General features: G+C 37.3%; 1 protein-coding gene across 1 annotated transcript in view; it reads right to left on the reverse strand.

Annotated features, from left to right (window-relative positions):
• Positions 1 to 2,317: 2,317 nt before the first annotated feature.
• Positions 2,318 to 17,033, reverse strand: part of ACAD11 (acyl-CoA dehydrogenase family member 11) — a 95,797-nt gene continuing 81,081 nt past the window's right edge. Inside the window, exons 18-20 of the mRNA XM_007180921.2 lie at positions 4,615 to 4,731; positions 3,613 to 3,722; positions 2,318 to 2,705 (exon numbers count right to left, since the gene is read on the reverse strand). Coding sequence (XP_007180983.2) covers positions 2,591 to 2,705; positions 3,613 to 3,722; positions 4,615 to 4,731 — 342 coding nt within the window. The 3' untranslated portion in view covers positions 2,318 to 2,590. The remainder of the gene's footprint in view (positions 2,706 to 3,612; positions 3,723 to 4,614; positions 4,732 to 17,033) is intronic.

Consider the following 17,033-nt stretch of genomic DNA (forward strand, 5'->3'; position numbering starts at 1 on the left):
CAACTGTTGTAGCTTAATTCAAGAAAAACGGGAGATGTATTTGTCTGCAAGCCTTATGCAGCCTATCTATTGAATCACCTACATGCTACTATTGGTTTTGCTGCTGTCACCCACTTTATTTTCTTCGACAAAATGCACACATGCCTATGACATGTAAGTAGACCAGAGTTGTGGGAAGAGCTGGAGTGACGTGGACCTGGGGGAAGCCTTGTAAACAGGTTGGTGAGGAAATCAGCTCCCCCGTGATCAGCTGAAATTTCTCTTGTGTGTTGTTAAGAGGTTAGAACATCAACTCCCAGAGATCCTTAACTGGCTGCTCCTTTGGATAAGCACTGCCACACCTTCTGTGACTGCTTATGTGTAGAGCTTTATGGCGACTTCCTGTCGGGCAGCCACAGCCCCTCCTCCCCTGCTGCTGCCCACACCGCAAATCTTGGTTAAAGCCCTGACTGGTGAGCTCTCCCCTTCTTCCTGCCTTCCTGTGTGGGGTCACCCTGAAGGGCTACTTCTCATTTTACAGCTGTGTGGGTTCAAATTCCTGGCAAACCTGGCTGACTGTCCTGGGTGGACTGCTCAGAGTGACCCACAGTGACAGCCTGAGGAGACCCCAGAAATGGCCCTGCCACTCCCATGTTTACAGTCAGTCATTCACTCACTGTGACTGAGGCATAGTTCCCTTGGTCTTACTTTATCCTTTGGAGACTGGAATTTTCTGTTTCAACAACTTTTACTACTCTTTTTTAACATGATTTTATCTGAATAAATTAAAGGTAGGTGAGAGAGGTGAATATGGATCACATTGGGGGATGGCTGTGGATGTGACAGACATAGATAAAAACAGATCAACTGAAATGAATCAACCACCAATATAGCCAGTTCTTCTCAAAGAAGAAAAAATCATCACAAAATTACAACTACCAGATATAACTTTTAATTCTAATTGTTCAGAAACAATCCTGATTTCTCCTAAGTCGCAGCTTTTAAAACTAGTAATAAGCTTGACCAGCTTGGGTTATAAGATTTTATCCACTTTAAATAAGGATGCCTTATAAAGTACTTTATTGTGGTTCACAAGTATCAAAGTGCTTCTATATGGCTTCAGTGATTCCCACACAAGCCCTCAGTAGATAAGGGTCCTCTAGGTTTAAAAGTTAATCCCAACATACAAAAAGAAATACGAGGTGCAGCGAGGTTAAGGCTCAAAGGCAAATGTTTACAAAGCCCACATGACATGGGCTTCATAAATGTCTGGCCCTAACCCCACTCCAAGATGACATTTAAATAATGATTGAAATAATCTCTATGCATCAATAAATTCATGTGATGTGTATACTTTCTAATAAAACAGTTTTAAAGCTTTCCAAACTCAAAATACTTTCATTTGAAAATTAAAAAAAATTTGCCAGTAACTATTCCAATTCCACAAACTAAAAACGTAACGAGAAACAGGTAAAATTAATTTAAATAATATATTTTATTTAACTCAATATATCCAAAATATTACCATTTCAGCATGTAATCAATATTAAAAAAGTATTAATGAGACATCTAATTTTTTTTTCGTACTGAGTCTTCAAAATCTGGTATATATTATATACTTTCTTAATTTGGATGTTAAATTTTCATTCAAAATACTTGCTCCGTATTTAGATTTCATAAAATTTATATTTGCAAAAGACAATTCACATACACAAGTTATTCCAAGCATACTTAAAAGTTTTCCAGTAACTGAGTTGAGAATCTATATTTAGATTAATTAAATTTTTAAAAAATCAAAAATTCAGTTCCTCAGTTATGCTGACCACAATTCAGGTGCTCAAGACTTACAACATTGCCCGGGCTGCAGTCCTCGGCAGCGCTGACTTAAAGTGCCCCAATGATGTTGGCTTAGGGTGTTGCTATTAACAGAATGGTGTTCAGAGAACACTGTCTTTAATCTCCTCTCAAAACTGCGTAACTTTCTTGTAGGTTAAACTATCCACTGTTAGCATCAACATTTTATACATAATTAAAATTTTTCTTAATTATATTTTCTCATAAGATGCCATGTCCTCTAGTAACAATCGGATTTTATGTATAAATGCTTCCTGTTGAATTATGAAGAGGCTTATAGCAATACAAACTCTAAAATGACCCAGTCATCCATCCTTCTCCAGGGCAAACATTACCACAAAGTGTTAAACCAGCCCCTAAAACCAATGTTAAAAAGGGGATCCCACAATATTTTTTACAAAGTAGTGATTAAATATTCCTTGACTATTTATTTAAATGGAACAATTCCTGAAAGTAAAAAAGTGAAAATATTTTTACGCTATGCTTTAGTTTGCCAATTTATTTCATGATTTCTTTACAAGAGGAGCGTTTAAAAAATAAATGCTATACACTTAGGTGTTAGACTGAATGACAACAGCTATGAAATTTCCCTTTTCACTGAAACCCTTGAAATTATAAGATTTTAAGTGTGACCCTTGAAATGACAAAACCCACTGATTAAAACAGATGCTCAAATCTTTACCAAAGTGAGTAATTAATCCTGTGCTTAAACTGCTGCAAAATCTGAATGAGATACAAATGCTGGAGCCAATGAATTCTACACCTTGGCCCTCAGGCTTCTGGCTTGGTCCCACAGCTCCATTTTTGCGACTGCCGAGAGGTGAACTTCATCGGGCCCATCTGCTAAGCGCAAAGTTCGCGTTAGGGCATACCTGCAAAAACACAAAGAGCAGGGATGGCAGGACTTATCAAAGAGGAACCTGATGCTTTAACATCAGTCACTCTGATTCTAAGCCAAGATTATTATTGTTTGAAATCTCGCCAAGGCAGTGATAAGAAAATTGCACAGGGAAAATCAAGGAAAGTCAGCCCAAGGGCTTGTGAAATGCCATTTTCAAGTCCTCATCTTGGGAGTGGAATCTTAAATGGCACAGTGCAGTGGGCTTAATCTCAGTCTTGGTTTGCTGTAGGTACTAGTATTTGCTAGAACTAGGAGATATCTTAAGTAATCCACAGGCCATGAAGAATATATAACATTTATATACTATAAGTATATAGTACTATATATTTAGTTCTTTCTTATTAAAAATTGATGGGGGATAAACTGATGGGGCACCAGCCTCTTATCTCCAGCGTGAGAGAGAAGGTGGCACCATGCCTGGTGGTGATGGGCAGTGGAGAGTATTCCTTCTTGATCCCAGCAAGCACATGTGGACATGCGATGGTGGCTGGCATGCACTGCCGCAGTCTGGCCACGGCCTCCGGGTGTGGGTGGTAAAGTGTCCTAAGTGCATACCTAAGCCTTGCTCTGCTCCCCTCCTCTCCTTCCTGTTCCAGGGTGAACCCCCATGAGTTATTTACAGCCCAGGAACCCTCAGTGCATCTTCTCAGTGTAAAAGTGAACATGGTTGAGTGAAATGACAATTGTAATCATAAAACTATTTATTGGTACTGAGCTCTATAGTAAAATACCTATATTGCCTCAGTTAGCCTTCAATTATGCTTTAAAGTAAGTTAGTTATCTTTATTTTCTTCATAAACAGTTAGTATCAAGCCATCTGTAGATTTTTAACTCCAAGCCCATCAAATGTAGATGGTGATTAAATGACATCTACTCACATGTTAGCCAGAGGGTATTCGTGGGAAACACCGGCACCTCCACACACTTGGATGGCCTGGTCAACAATTTTGCAGACGGCCCGAGGGGCAGCCACTTTAATCATTGCAATCTACATAAACAAGATATAAAAAGAATGTTCCTTTCTTAGACAATACACAATGTGATAAAATTTGATATAATCTGTATTTTCTTTGTGAAAAGAAACAAGGGAACTTTCCCACATACACACACCACTGAAACACGATCTTTGATGAAAGCCAACAGAGATCCACTAATGCAGCTAACGGACATATTTCAGTCAACACAGACCTTTTGGAAAGAGATATCTCTTCCAAATCACATTTTATTAACTTATTTATTACTTGCATTGTCTTGTTTCTGAAAGGATTTCAGGCAACTGATAAGTGACATTCATCACCTTAGGGATCATAAAGAGTTAAAAAGTCTTCGCTAATCAGTTTTCCCTTGGCAATTTCATTGCTTTTATAATTAAACAATCATGTTCTTATTCCAAATAAGCCAGAAACATAAGAAGGCAGGGGACGAGAGGTGTCTTCTATGAAACATTTCTAGTTGGCAGCACAGTGCTCTGCATTCTGTATCAACTTGGTCAGTCTTCGCTAGAACCCTAGGCCATAGGCAGACAGGTCAGATACTTTGCCCAAGGTCAAGAGGTTAGCAGAAAGTAACATACCGGGTACAATTCCAAGTCAGTATAAAGTTTGGTATTTACCTTCTCTACCTTCTGTTGCTGCATCTCAAGAAAGCTGAAGATATTCTGCATCCTGAAAATCATTCCCTAAAGCAGCCCAGTGAAAGGAAAACTAGCAAGGGTGATTGTATAAGTGTATAAATTATACATTTATAATTTTTAAACCGAAATCACATGGAAGCTTCCGATATTCTGAGTGCCCTCAAGGCACCATGAAACCTGGAATGCCCCAAGAGTGGGACAAACTTCTTGGAGAAGGCTTGGCAGATGGTGGTCCAAGGGGCCTCACCTCCTTCTTAGCACCAGAGCTGCCCAGAGTATCAATGCTGTGGGCAGCTTTCAAGGTCAACAAGCGGATCTCCTCAATGGCAATGCGGCTTTCAGCGATCCAGTGAGCCACCACCTCCTGCAGGGGAGCAAAGGGCAGCAGAAGAAGGAGGAGATAAGCTGGTGTCAGAGGTCCACATGTAACACAGACTGGTAGTTTGGTGAAAACATCCTCTACGCCAAGGACTGTTCTCAAGCCTTACTCTATATATTTTTATTTTTATTATATATTTTTAATATATTTATTTATTTTATCTTTGGCTGCGTTGGGTCTTAGTTGCTGCATGCGGGCTTTCTCTAGTTGCAGTGAGTGGGGTCTACTCTTCGTTGTGGTGCGTGGGCTTCTCATTGTGGTGGCCTCTCTTGTTGCAGAGCACAGGCTCTAGGCATGCGGGCTTCAGTAGTTGTGGCACGCAGGCTCAGTAGTTGTGGCGCATGGGCTTAGTTGCTCCACGACATGTGGGATCTTCCCGGACCAGGGCTCGAACCTGTGTTCCCTGAATTGGCAGGCAGATTCTTAACCACTGTGCCACCGGGCAAATCCTCTATATATTTTTAAATGGAAGAGTTAATTTGTTTGAAATAACCAGCCAGCCACATACCCATGGAATGCTGCAGGTAACATTGGCGGATTTTAGAAAAAAACTTTATTTGCTCAGAAAAATAATTTATTTTGGATATCCTGGTGTCTAAAGTCAAGATGGTCTCACTGAGCAATTGTTTTATTGCCAGGACACTCCTTACTGGCCCTTCTGAATGCTAACTGCACACTCCCATTGAAACTTGGTTAAATGTAAGGTGGTGGACCTGCTTATTGACAATCTAGATAATTCCTAAGATATTTCAGTGTGAGAATGGTCCAGCATCTTTTGTTGTGTTATTACTATTATTTATTTAGTAAACATGAACTTTTTCTTTGGTGAACAGTTCTATGAATTTTAACACATGTATATACTGGTATAACCACAAACACGATACAGAACACTTTCATCTCCCCCAAAAAACTCCCTCACGCTGCCCCTTTTTAGCCCTACTTCTGCCCTCTAGCAACAACTGAATGGTTCTCAGTTATTATACTGTTGCCTTTTCCAGAATGTCATATAAATGGAATCATTTAGCATGTATTCTTTAGAGACCGGCTTCCTTCACTCAGCATAATTCCTTTGAATTTCATCCGAATTGTTCTGTGTATCAACTGTCCATGCCTCTTTATCACTGAGTAGTATTCCATTGTAGGGATGTACCACGATTTGTTTTTCCATTCACCTGTTGAAGGACATTTGGGTTGTTTCCAGTTTTTGGTGAATTATTAACAGAGCTTCTGTAAATATCTGTATATGGGTTTCTGTGTGAACACACCTTTTCACTTTTTAAAGCAAATACCAGGAGTGGAATTGTTAGGTCATGTGGTAAATACTTATAAGAAGCCGTCGAAGTTTTCCAGAGTGACTGTACAATTTTGCATTCCCACCAGCAGTATATGAGTTCCAGTTACTCTCCAAACCATCAGCACTCGCTATCATCAGTATTTTTAAATTTTAGCCATTTTAACAATGTGCAGAGATATCTCATGGTGGTTTTAATTTGCATTTCCCTAATTGCTGATGATATTGGTCACCTCTTGATGTGTTTATTTGCCATTTATAAATTGTTTGGTGACAAGTCTGTTCAAGTCATTTGCCCATTTTTTAATTGGGCTTAGAGAGCTGGGCTTAGAGAGTTCATTATTCAGTCATTTGTTAGATAGGCAATTTGCAAACATTTTCTCCCAGTCCATAGCTTTTTTCATTCTCTTAATAGTGACTTTCATAGTGCCAAAGTGCTCAATTTTAATGAAGTCCAATTTGTCAATTTTTTTCCCTTATGTGTCATGTTTTTGGTGCATGTCTAAGAACATTTTGCCTAATACCAGGTCAGGAGACTTTTATCTTCGTGATATTTTCACCTATATATAAAAGTCAATTGACCCATGTTTTTATGAGTCTATTTCTAGACCTGCTATTCTGTTCCAAAGACCTATGTGTCTCTCCTTATACCACATTGTCTTGTCGTAGCTTACGGTAAGTCTTCAATCAGATACTGTGATTCCTCCAACTTTACTCTTCTTTTTCAAACTGTTTTATTATTTTAGTTTCTCTGCATTTCCATATAAATTCTAGGATCAACTTGTTTATATCTACAAAAATGTTCTGCTGGGATTCTGATTGGAATTACATTAAATCTATAGATCAATTTGAGAATAGCTCACATCTTTACTATGTTAGCCTTCCAATCCATGAACACAGTATTTCTCTGTATTTATTTAGGCTTCTTTTGGTTTCTTTTACACTTTTATAATTTTTAGCATGTAGATTCTATACATGTTTTGTTAGATTTGTACCTATTTCCTTTCTTAGTCTATTGTAAATGGTATTTTAAAAATTTCAGCTTCCGATTGTTCACTGCTAGTATACAGAAATAAAATTGTTCATTGCTAGTATACAGAAATAAAATTAATTTTATGTGTTGATTCAATCCTATGACTTTGCTAAACTCACTTATTATTAGTTCTAGGAGGATTGTTTTGTTCTGTTTGGTAGATTCCTAAGGATTTTCTACACAATCATGTTGTCTGCAAAGAGGGGCAGTTTTATCTATTCTTTCCCCCAACTATACACTTTATTTCTTTTTCTTGTCTCACCACAATGGCTAAGACTTCCTCTATGATGATAAAGAGCAGTGGTGATGGGACTTCCCTGGTGGCACAGTGGTTAAGAATACGCCTGCCAATGCAGGGGACATGGGTTCGAGCCCTGGTCCGGGAAGATCCCACATGTCACAGAGCAACTAAGCCTGTGTGCCAAAACTACTGAGCTTATGCTCTAGAGCCCATGAGCCACAACTACTGAGCCCACGTTCCACAACTACTGAAGCTTGCGCACCTAGAGCCCATGCTCTGCAACAAGAGAAGCCACCACAATGAGAAGTCTGCGCACTGCAATGAAGAGTAACCCCCCCTCGCCCCAACTAGAGAAAGACTGCGTGCAGCAATGAAGACCCAACACAGCTAAAAATAAATAAATAAATAAAATTTTAAAAAGTGTTAAAAAAAAAAAAGAGCAGTGGTGAGAGTAAACATCCTTGCTTTGTTCCCAATCTTGGGAATGAAAACATTCAGTCTTTCATTATTAAGTACGATGTTAGCTGTAGAATTTTTAGATGCTCCGCATTAGGTTAAATAAATTCCTTTCTATTTCTAGTATGTTGAGAGGTTTATCATGAATAGATGCTGAATTTTGTCAAGTGCCTTTTTCTATCAATCGATATGATCATGTGGTTTTTCTTTTCTAGGCTGTTAATATGGCACATTACAATGACTAATTTTCTTAATGATTGATATTTGAATATGCATCAGCCTTGCATTCCTGGGATAAACCTCACTTGGTTGTTCTTTTTACATATTGCTGGATTACATTTGCTAGGTTTTTGCATCTATACTGGTCTGTAGTTTGTTCTTGTCTGGTTTTGGATTAGTGTAATTCTGGTCTCATAAATGAGTTGGCAAGTGCTTCCTCCTCTTCATTTTTCTGGAAGAGATTGTGTAGAATTTGTGTTATTTCTTCTTTAACTGTTTAGCAGAATTTACCAGTGATACCATTTGGGCCTGAAAATTTCTTTTCTCAGGATATTTTAAACTGTGTATTCAGCTTCTTTAATAGTTGTAGAACCATTCAGGTTATCTATTTCACATTCAGTGAGTTTTGGTATTTTGTGGCTTTTGAGGAATTGATCCATTTCATCTAAGTTGCTAAATTTATGTGCTCTGCATACATGTCTGAGTGTGTGTTTCCCAAGCGCCAGATCTAGAGTGGAGCAGACTACCTCAGCTTCAGCACCAGTCCCTATTCTCCAGTTCAGGTTTTCCCAGAGTGCTCCACATTGTGGTTTATAGAATACTTGCACAAATTATGAAATTGGTATTTCCAAAGACTTCTATTTCCAGGAAGATGGAATAGATGTACTTTTCCCTATTCCTCCTGCAAAGTACAACTAAAATCTTGGGCATCATCCAAAGAACAAACACAAGAAGACTCTGAAAGGTAGAGAGAAGAAGCCAGACTGGCCAGGGACTTTGGGAACAGAAGAACAACATGGTAGTAAGTTCCCTCCATTTCCTCTTTGTCTCATATATCCCAGACTTGGAGCTGAAGAAGCCAGCAACCTGGAAATACCAATGAGCACAGACAAAAATCAAACAAAAAACAGCCTCAACAAATACTGTCTTTAGCTGAAGGATTGGGAAGGGGCAGCTAGAAAGACAGAAAACTTAGAGAATAACCACTCTACCCAAGCCAATACTAAAGAAAAAAGCACTGGCCCCACTCCTACTCATGCCAGCACAGACTTCCACCCTTGTGAGTGCGAGATGAGGTACCTCAACACTCCTGCCAGGGTGGTATCAGACAGAGAGTGTCAAGTAAGGAGCAACACCAGGAACAAGTTCCCTCCCCTCTATGATGTCATTGGGGACCACCCGGTGATGAGAATGCACCCCTTTCCTCAGCTACCAGTGGAGGCTGAGCAGGAAGCTGGACTTCTACCTACCTCTGCCTGGCAGTAATGAGGTGCAACCCCTTCCTCTAACAGAGCAGTGTCAGAGAAACCCAGCTAAAATAGAAAGTTTAAATAAGATCCAGAATCTCATAACATAATATGAAAATGTCTAGGTTTTAATAAAAAATTATTTGTTATGCCAAAACCCAGGAAGTCTCAAAATTTATGATGATGACAACTCTGAGATGACAGAAATGTTATAATTTCTGACAAAGATTTTAAAGCAACTATGATAAAAATGCTTCAATCAGTAAATAGAAACACAACTGAAACAAATGAGAAAATAGAAAGCCTCAGCAAAGGAACTTAAGTCTTAGTAATGAAATTACTAAGAAGAAATAAAGAAGAAAAAAATGGATATTTTGTAACTGAAAAATATAACCATTTAAATAAAAAGCTCAGTGGATGGGCTCAACAGCAGAATGGAGGGGACAAAGGAACAAATCAGTGAACTGGAAGACAGGACAATAGCAATTGCCCAATCTGAACCACAGAGAGAAAATAGACCAAAAAAATTTTTTTAAAGAATAGCATTAAAATAAACAAATTAATTAATTAAAAAATTTTTAAAAAGAGGATCTCAAGGAAAATTGAAAAATACACTTGGGATTAATATAAAAATACAATACATAAAAATTTGTGGAATACAGGTAAAGCAGTGTTGAGAGGAAAATTTACAGCACTAAACACATAGATTAGAAAATAGGAAAAATCTCACATCAATACTCCTTGCTACCGCACCAAGAACCTATAAAAAAAGAGCAAAATAAGTCTGAAGAAAGCAAAAGAAAGGATATGATAAATAGCAGAAATCAATAAAATTGAAAACAAAACCAAAAAAATAGAGAAAATCAATGAAACAAAGATCTTGTTAATGTTGTCATATCAATTATTATATTGTATAATTTTATATATTAATAATTAATATATATTCTTTGAAAAGACCAGTAAAATTGACAGACCTTTAACAAGACAGACAAAGGAAAAGGAAGGCACAAATAACCAATTTCAGTAATGAAACGGAATATCACTGAAGACCCTGCAGACATCAATAGGATAACGGGAGAATATTATGAACAACTCTAAACACATAAAATTGACAGCTTAGACAAAATGGATCACTTCCTCAAAAAATACAAACCACCACAATTCATTCAATATAAAATAGATAATGTGAATAACCCTATAGCTATTAAGGAAACTGAATTGTAAATTAAAAACTAACCCCAGACCAAATCTCCAGGCCCAAATTGTTTCATTGGAGAACTCTACCAAATGTTTAAAGAAGAATTAACATAAATCTAGACAATCTGGTTTTCTTTAATTAACAATAATCTTTGACGTTCAGACTACCTGCCCTTTGTTGCAAAACTCCTATATATCCTGGCTCCCTCCTAGGAACAGTTCTCTCCGGGTTACTTGAGATGCTGCCTCTCAGGCTTGAAGTCCTAAAAATTTCCACCAAATAAAACATAACTCTCGGGACTTCCCTGGTGGGCCAGTGGGTTAGACTCTGTGCTCCGAATGCAGGGGGCCCGTGATCAATCCCTGGTCGGGAAACTAGATCCTGCATGCATGCAGCAACTAAGAGTTCACATGCCACAACTAAGAAGTCTGCATACTTCAACTAAGAACCCACGTGCCACAACTAAGTCCACATGCTGCAACTAAAGATCACACATGCTGCAACTAAGACCTGGCACAGCCAAAATAAATAAATAAATAGTAAATTTTTAAAAAACCAAAACTTTCCAAAAAAATAAAAAGAATTATACATAATGACAAAGTAGGGTTTATTCTAAGGATGCAAAGCTAGTATAGTATTGAAAATCCATCAATGTACTCCATCATATTAACAAGATGAAAAAAAAATCACATGGTCATACAAATTAATGCAGAAAAATCATTTGACAAAATTCAACATTCATTCATGATAAAAACTCTCAGAAAACTAATTGTAGAGGGGAATTCAACTTAACAAAGAACATCTACAAAAAATCTACAGCCAACATTACACATAATGTTCTCCTAAGAAACTGGATCACTTATACACAGCTGGTGAGAATGAAAAATGGCATAGTCATTCTGGAAGACAGTTTGGTGGTTTCTTAAAAAACTAAACATGCAACTACTGTATGACCCAGCAACTGAGTTTTTAGGCATTTATACCAGAGAAATAAAGAATTAAGTTGATGCTAAAACCTATACTTGAATGTTTATAGCAGCTTTATTTGTAACAGCTCAAAACTGGAAAGAACCCAAATATCCCTCAACAGGTGAATAGTTAAACTGTGATAATCCACACCAAGGAATACTACTCAACAATAAAAAGAAGCCAGCTACTGATACATATAACCTGGATGAATCTCCAAAGAATTATGCTGAATGAAAAAAACCAACCACAAAAGTTTAAAGACTGTATAATTTCTTTCCTGAAATGACAAAATTATAAAGATGAAGAACAGATTAGTGGTTGCCAGGAGTTAAGGAGGGAGGAGGGGTGAGAGTGAAATGGGTGCAGCTATAAAAGGACAACATGAGGGCTCTTTGTGGTAATGGAAATGTTATGTATCTTGACTGTATTGATGACAATATCTTGGTTCTGATTATGTATTATAGTTTGATAAGATGTTGCAATTGGGGGAAACTGGGTCAAAGGTACAAGGTTTCTATCTGTATTATTTCTTTTTTTAAAATTTTATTTTATTTATTTTTTATATAGCAGGTTCTTATTAGTCATCTATTTTATACATATCAGTGTATATATGTCAATCCCAATCACCCAATTCATCACACACCCACCCCCAGCCCCCCGCCACTTTCACCCCCTTGGTGTCCATACATTAGTTCTCTACATCTGTGTCTCAACTTCTGCCCTGCAAACCGGTTCATCTGTACCATTTTTCTAGGTTGCACATACATGCGTTAATATACGATATTTGTTTTTCTCTTTCTGACTTACTTCACTCTGTATGACAGTCTCTAAATCCATTCACGTCTCAACAAATGACCAATTTCATTCCTTTTTATGGCTGAGTAATATTCCATTGTATACATGTACCAAATCTTCTTTATCCATTCGTCTGTCGATGGGCATTTAGGTTGTTTCCATGACCTGGCTATTGTAAATAGTGCTGCAATGAACATTGGGGTGTATGTGTCTTTTTGAATCATGGTTTTCTCTGGGTATATGCCCAGTAGAGGGATTGCTGGATCATATGGAAATTCTATTTTTAGTTTTTTAAAGAACCTCCATACTGTTCTCCATAGTGGCTGTATCAATTTACATTCCCACCAACAGGGCCAGAGGGTTCCCTTTTCTCCACACCCTCTCCAGCATTTGCTGTTTGTAGATTTTCTGATGACGCCCATTCTAGCTGGTGTGAGGTGATACCTAATTGTAGTTCTGATATGCATTTCTCTAATAATTAGTGATGTTGAGAAGCTTTTCATGTGCTTCTTGGCCATCTGTATGTCTTCTTTGGAGAAAGGTCTATTTCTGTCTTCTGGCCATTTTTGGATGGGGTTGTTTGTTTTTTTGATACTGAGTTGCATGAGCTGCTTCTAAAATTGGAGGTTAATCCTTTGCCAGTTGCTTCATTTGCAAATATTTTCTCCCATTCTGAGGGTTGTCTTTTCGTCTTGTTTATGATTTCCTTTACTGTGCAAAAGATTTTAAGTTTCATTAGGTCCCATTTCTTTATTTTTGCTTTTATTTCCATTTTGCTAGGAGGTGGGTCAAAAAGGATCTTGCTGTGATTTATGTCATAGTGTTCTGCCTATGTTTTCCTCTAAGAGTTTTATAGTATCCGGCCTTATATTTAGGTCTTTAATCCATTTTGAGTTTATTTTTGTGTGTGGTGTTAGGGAGTGTCCTAATTTCATTCTTTTACCTGTAGCTGTCCAGTTTTCCCAGCACCACTTATTGAAGAGGCTGTCTTTTCTCCATTGAATATTCTTGCTTCATTTATCAAAAATAAGGTGACCATATGTGCATGGGTTTATCTCTGAGCTTTGGATCCTGTTCCATTGATCTATATTTCTGTTTTTGTGCCAGTACCATACTGTCTTGATTACTGTAGCTTTGTGGTATAATCTGAAGTCAGGGAGCCTGATTCCTCCAGCTCCATTTTTCTTTCTCAAGATTGCTTTGGCTATTTGGGGTCTTTTGTGTTTCCATACAAATTGTGAAATTTTTTGTTCTAGTTCTGTGAAAAATGCCAGTGGTGATTTGATAGGGATTGCACTGAATCTGTAGATTGCTTTGGGTAGTAGAGTCATTTTCACAATGCTAATTCTTCTAATCCAAGAACATGGTATATCTCTCCATCTATTTGTATCATCTTTAATTTCTTTCATCAGTGTCTTATATTTTTCTGCATACAGGTCTTTTGTTTCCTAGGTAGGTTTATTCCTAGGTATTTTATTGTTTTTGTTGCAGTGGTAAATGGGAGTGTTTCCTTAATTTCACTTTCAGATTTTTCATCATTAGTGCATAGGAATGCAAGAGATTTCTGTACATTAATTTTGTATCCTGCTACTTTACCAGATTCATTGATCAGTTCTAGTAGTTTTCTGGTAGCATCTTTAGGATTCTCTATGTATAGTATCATGTCATCTGCAAACAGTGACAGCGTTAGTTCTTCTTTTCTGATTTGGATTCCTTTTATTTCTTTTCCTTCTCTGATTGCTGTGGCTAAAACTTCCAAAACAATGTTGAATAATAGTGGTGGGAGTGGGCAACCTTGTCTTGTTCCTGATCTTAGTGGAAATGGTTTCAGTTTTTCACCATTGAGGACGATGTTGGCTGTGGGTTTGTTATATATGGCCTTTATTAGGTTCAGGTAAGTTGTCTCTATGCCTACTTCCTGGAGGGTTTTTATCATAAATGGGTATTGAATTTTGTCAAAAGCTTTTTCTGCATCTATTGAGATGATCATATGGTTTTTCTTCTTCAGTTTGTTAATATGGTGTATCACATTGATTGATTTGCATATATTGAAGAATCCTTGCATTCCTGGGATAAACCCCACTTGATCATGGTGTATGATCCTTTTAATGTGCTGTTGGATTCTGTTTGCTAGTATTTTGTTGAGGATTTTTGCATCTATGTTCATCAGTGATATTGGCCTGTAGTTTTCTTTCTTTGTGACATCTTTGTCTGGTTTTGGTATCAGGGTGATGGTGACCTCGTAGAAGGAGTTTGGGAGTGTTCCTCCCTCTGTTATAGTTTGGAAGAGTTGAGAAGGATAGGTGTTAGCTCTTCTCTAAATGTTTGATAGAATTCGCCTGTGAAGCCATCTGGTCCTGGGCTTTTGTTTGTTGGAAGATTTTTCATCACAGTTTCAATTTCAGTGCTTGTGATTGGTCTGTTTATATTTTCTATTTCTTCCTCGTTCAGTCTCAGAAAGTTGTGCTTTTCTAAGAATTTTTCCATTTCTTCCAGGTTGTCCATTTTTTGGCATAGATTTGCTTGTAGTAATCAATTATGATCCTTTGCAGTGTCTGCAGTGTCAGTAGTTACTTCTCCTTTTTCATTTCTAATTCTATTGATTTGAGTCCTCTCCCTCTTTTTCTTGATGAGTCTGGCTAATGGTTTATCAATTTTGTTTATCTTCTCAAAGAAACAGCTTTTAGTTTTATTGATCTTTGCTATTGTTTCCTTCATTTCTTTTTCATTTATTTCTGATCTGATCTTTATGATTTCTTTCCTCCTCCTAACTTTGGGGTTTTTTGTTCTTCTTTCTCTAATTGCTTTAGGTGTAAGGTTAGGCTGTTTATTTGAGATGTTTCTTGTTTCTTAAGGTAGGATTGTATTGCTATAAACTTCCCTCTTAGAAATGCTTGTGCTGCATCGTATAGGTTTTGGGTCATCTGTTTTCATTTTCATTTGTTTCTAGGTATTTTTTGATTTCCTTTCTGATTGTTTCAGTGATCTCTTGGTTATTAAGTAGTGTATTGTTTAGCCTCCACGTGTTTGTATTTTTTTACAGCTTTTTTCCTGTAATTGATAGCTAGTCTCATAGCGTTGTAGTAGGAAAAGATACTTGATACGATTTCAATTTTCTTAAATTTACTGAGGCTTGATTTGTGACACAAGATATGATCCATCCTGGAGAATATTCCATGAGAACCTGAGAAGAAAGTGTATTCTGTTCTTTTTGGCTGGAATGTCCTATAAATATCAATTAAGTCCATCTTGTTTAATGTATCATTTAAAGTTTGTGTTTCCTTATTTATTTTCATATTGGATGATCTGTCCATTGGTGAAAGTGGGGTGTTAAAGTCCCCTACTATGATTGTGTTACTGTCGATTTCCCCTTTTATGGCTGTTAGTATTTGCCTTATGTATTGAGGTGCTCCTACGTTGGGTGCATAAATACTTACAATTGTTATACCTTCTTCTTGGATTGATCCCTTGATCATTATATAGTGTCCTTCTTTGTCTCTTGTAATAGTCTTTATTTTAAAGTCCATTTTGTCTGATATTAGAATTGCTACTCCAGCTTTCTGTTGATTTTCATTTGCATGGAATATCTTTTTCTATCCCCTCACTTTCAGTCTGTATGTGTCCCTAGGTCTGAAGTGGGTCTCTTGTAGACAGCATATATACGGGTTTTGTTTTTGTATCCTTTCAGCCAGTGTAGGTCTTCTGGTTGGAGCATTTAATCCGTTTACATTTAAGGTAATTATCTATATGTATGTTCCTATTACCATTTTCTTAATTGTTTTGGGTTTGTTATTGTAGGTCCTTTCCTTCTCTTGTGTTTCTTGCCTAGAGAAGTTCCTTTAGCATTTGTTGTAAAGCTGGTTTGGTGGTGCTGAATTCTGTTAGCTTTTGCTTGTCAGTAAAAGTTTTAGTTTCTCTGTTGAATCTGAATGAGATCCTTGCTGGGTAGAGTATCTTGGTTTTAGGTTTTTCCCTTTCATCACTTTAAATATGTACTGCCACTCCCTTCTGGCTTGCAGAGTTTCTGCTGAAAGATCAGCTGTTAACCTTATGGGGATTCCCTTTTATGTTATTTGTTGTTTTTCCCTTGATGCTTTTAATATTTTTTCTTTGTATCTAATATTTGATAGTTTTGTTAATATGTGTCTTGGCGTGTTTCTCCTTGGATTTATCCTGTATGGGACTCTCTGCCTTTCCTGGATTTGATTAACTATTTCCTTTCCCATATTAGGGAAGTTTTCAACTATAATCTCTTCAAATATTTTCTCAGTCCCTTTCTTTTTCCCTTCTTCTTCTGGGACTCCTATAATTCAAATGTTGGTGCATTTAATGTTGTCCCCAGAGGTCTCTGAGACTGTCCTCAATTCTTTTCATTCTTTTTTCTTTATTCTGCTCTGCAGTAGTTATTTCCACTATATTATCTTCCAGGTCACTTATCCGTTCTTCTGCCTCAGTTAATCTGCTCTTGATTCCTTCTAGAGAATTTTAAATTTCATTTGTTGTGTTGTTCATCATGGTTTGTTTGCTCTTTAGTTCTTCTAGTTCCTTGTTAAATGTTTCTTGTATTTTCTCCATTCCATTTCCAAGATTTTGGATCATCTTTACTATCATTATTCTGAATTCTTTTTCAGGTAGACTGCCTATTTCCTCTTCATTTGTTTGGTCTGGTGGATTTTTACCTTGCTCCTTCATCTGCTGTGTATTTCTCTGTCTTCTCATTTTGCTTATCTTACTGTGTTTGGGGTCTCCTTTTTACAGGCTGCATGTTTGTAGTTCCTGTTGTTTTTGCTGTCTGCCCCCAGTGGCCAAGATTGGTTCAGTGGGTTGTGTCAGCCTCC

This window comes from Balaenoptera acutorostrata, chromosome 4 (genome assembly GCF_949987535.1).
Source record: "Balaenoptera acutorostrata chromosome 4, mBalAcu1.1, whole genome shotgun sequence".
Classification (NCBI taxonomy): Eukaryota; Metazoa; Chordata; class Mammalia; order Artiodactyla; family Balaenopteridae; genus Balaenoptera; species Balaenoptera acutorostrata.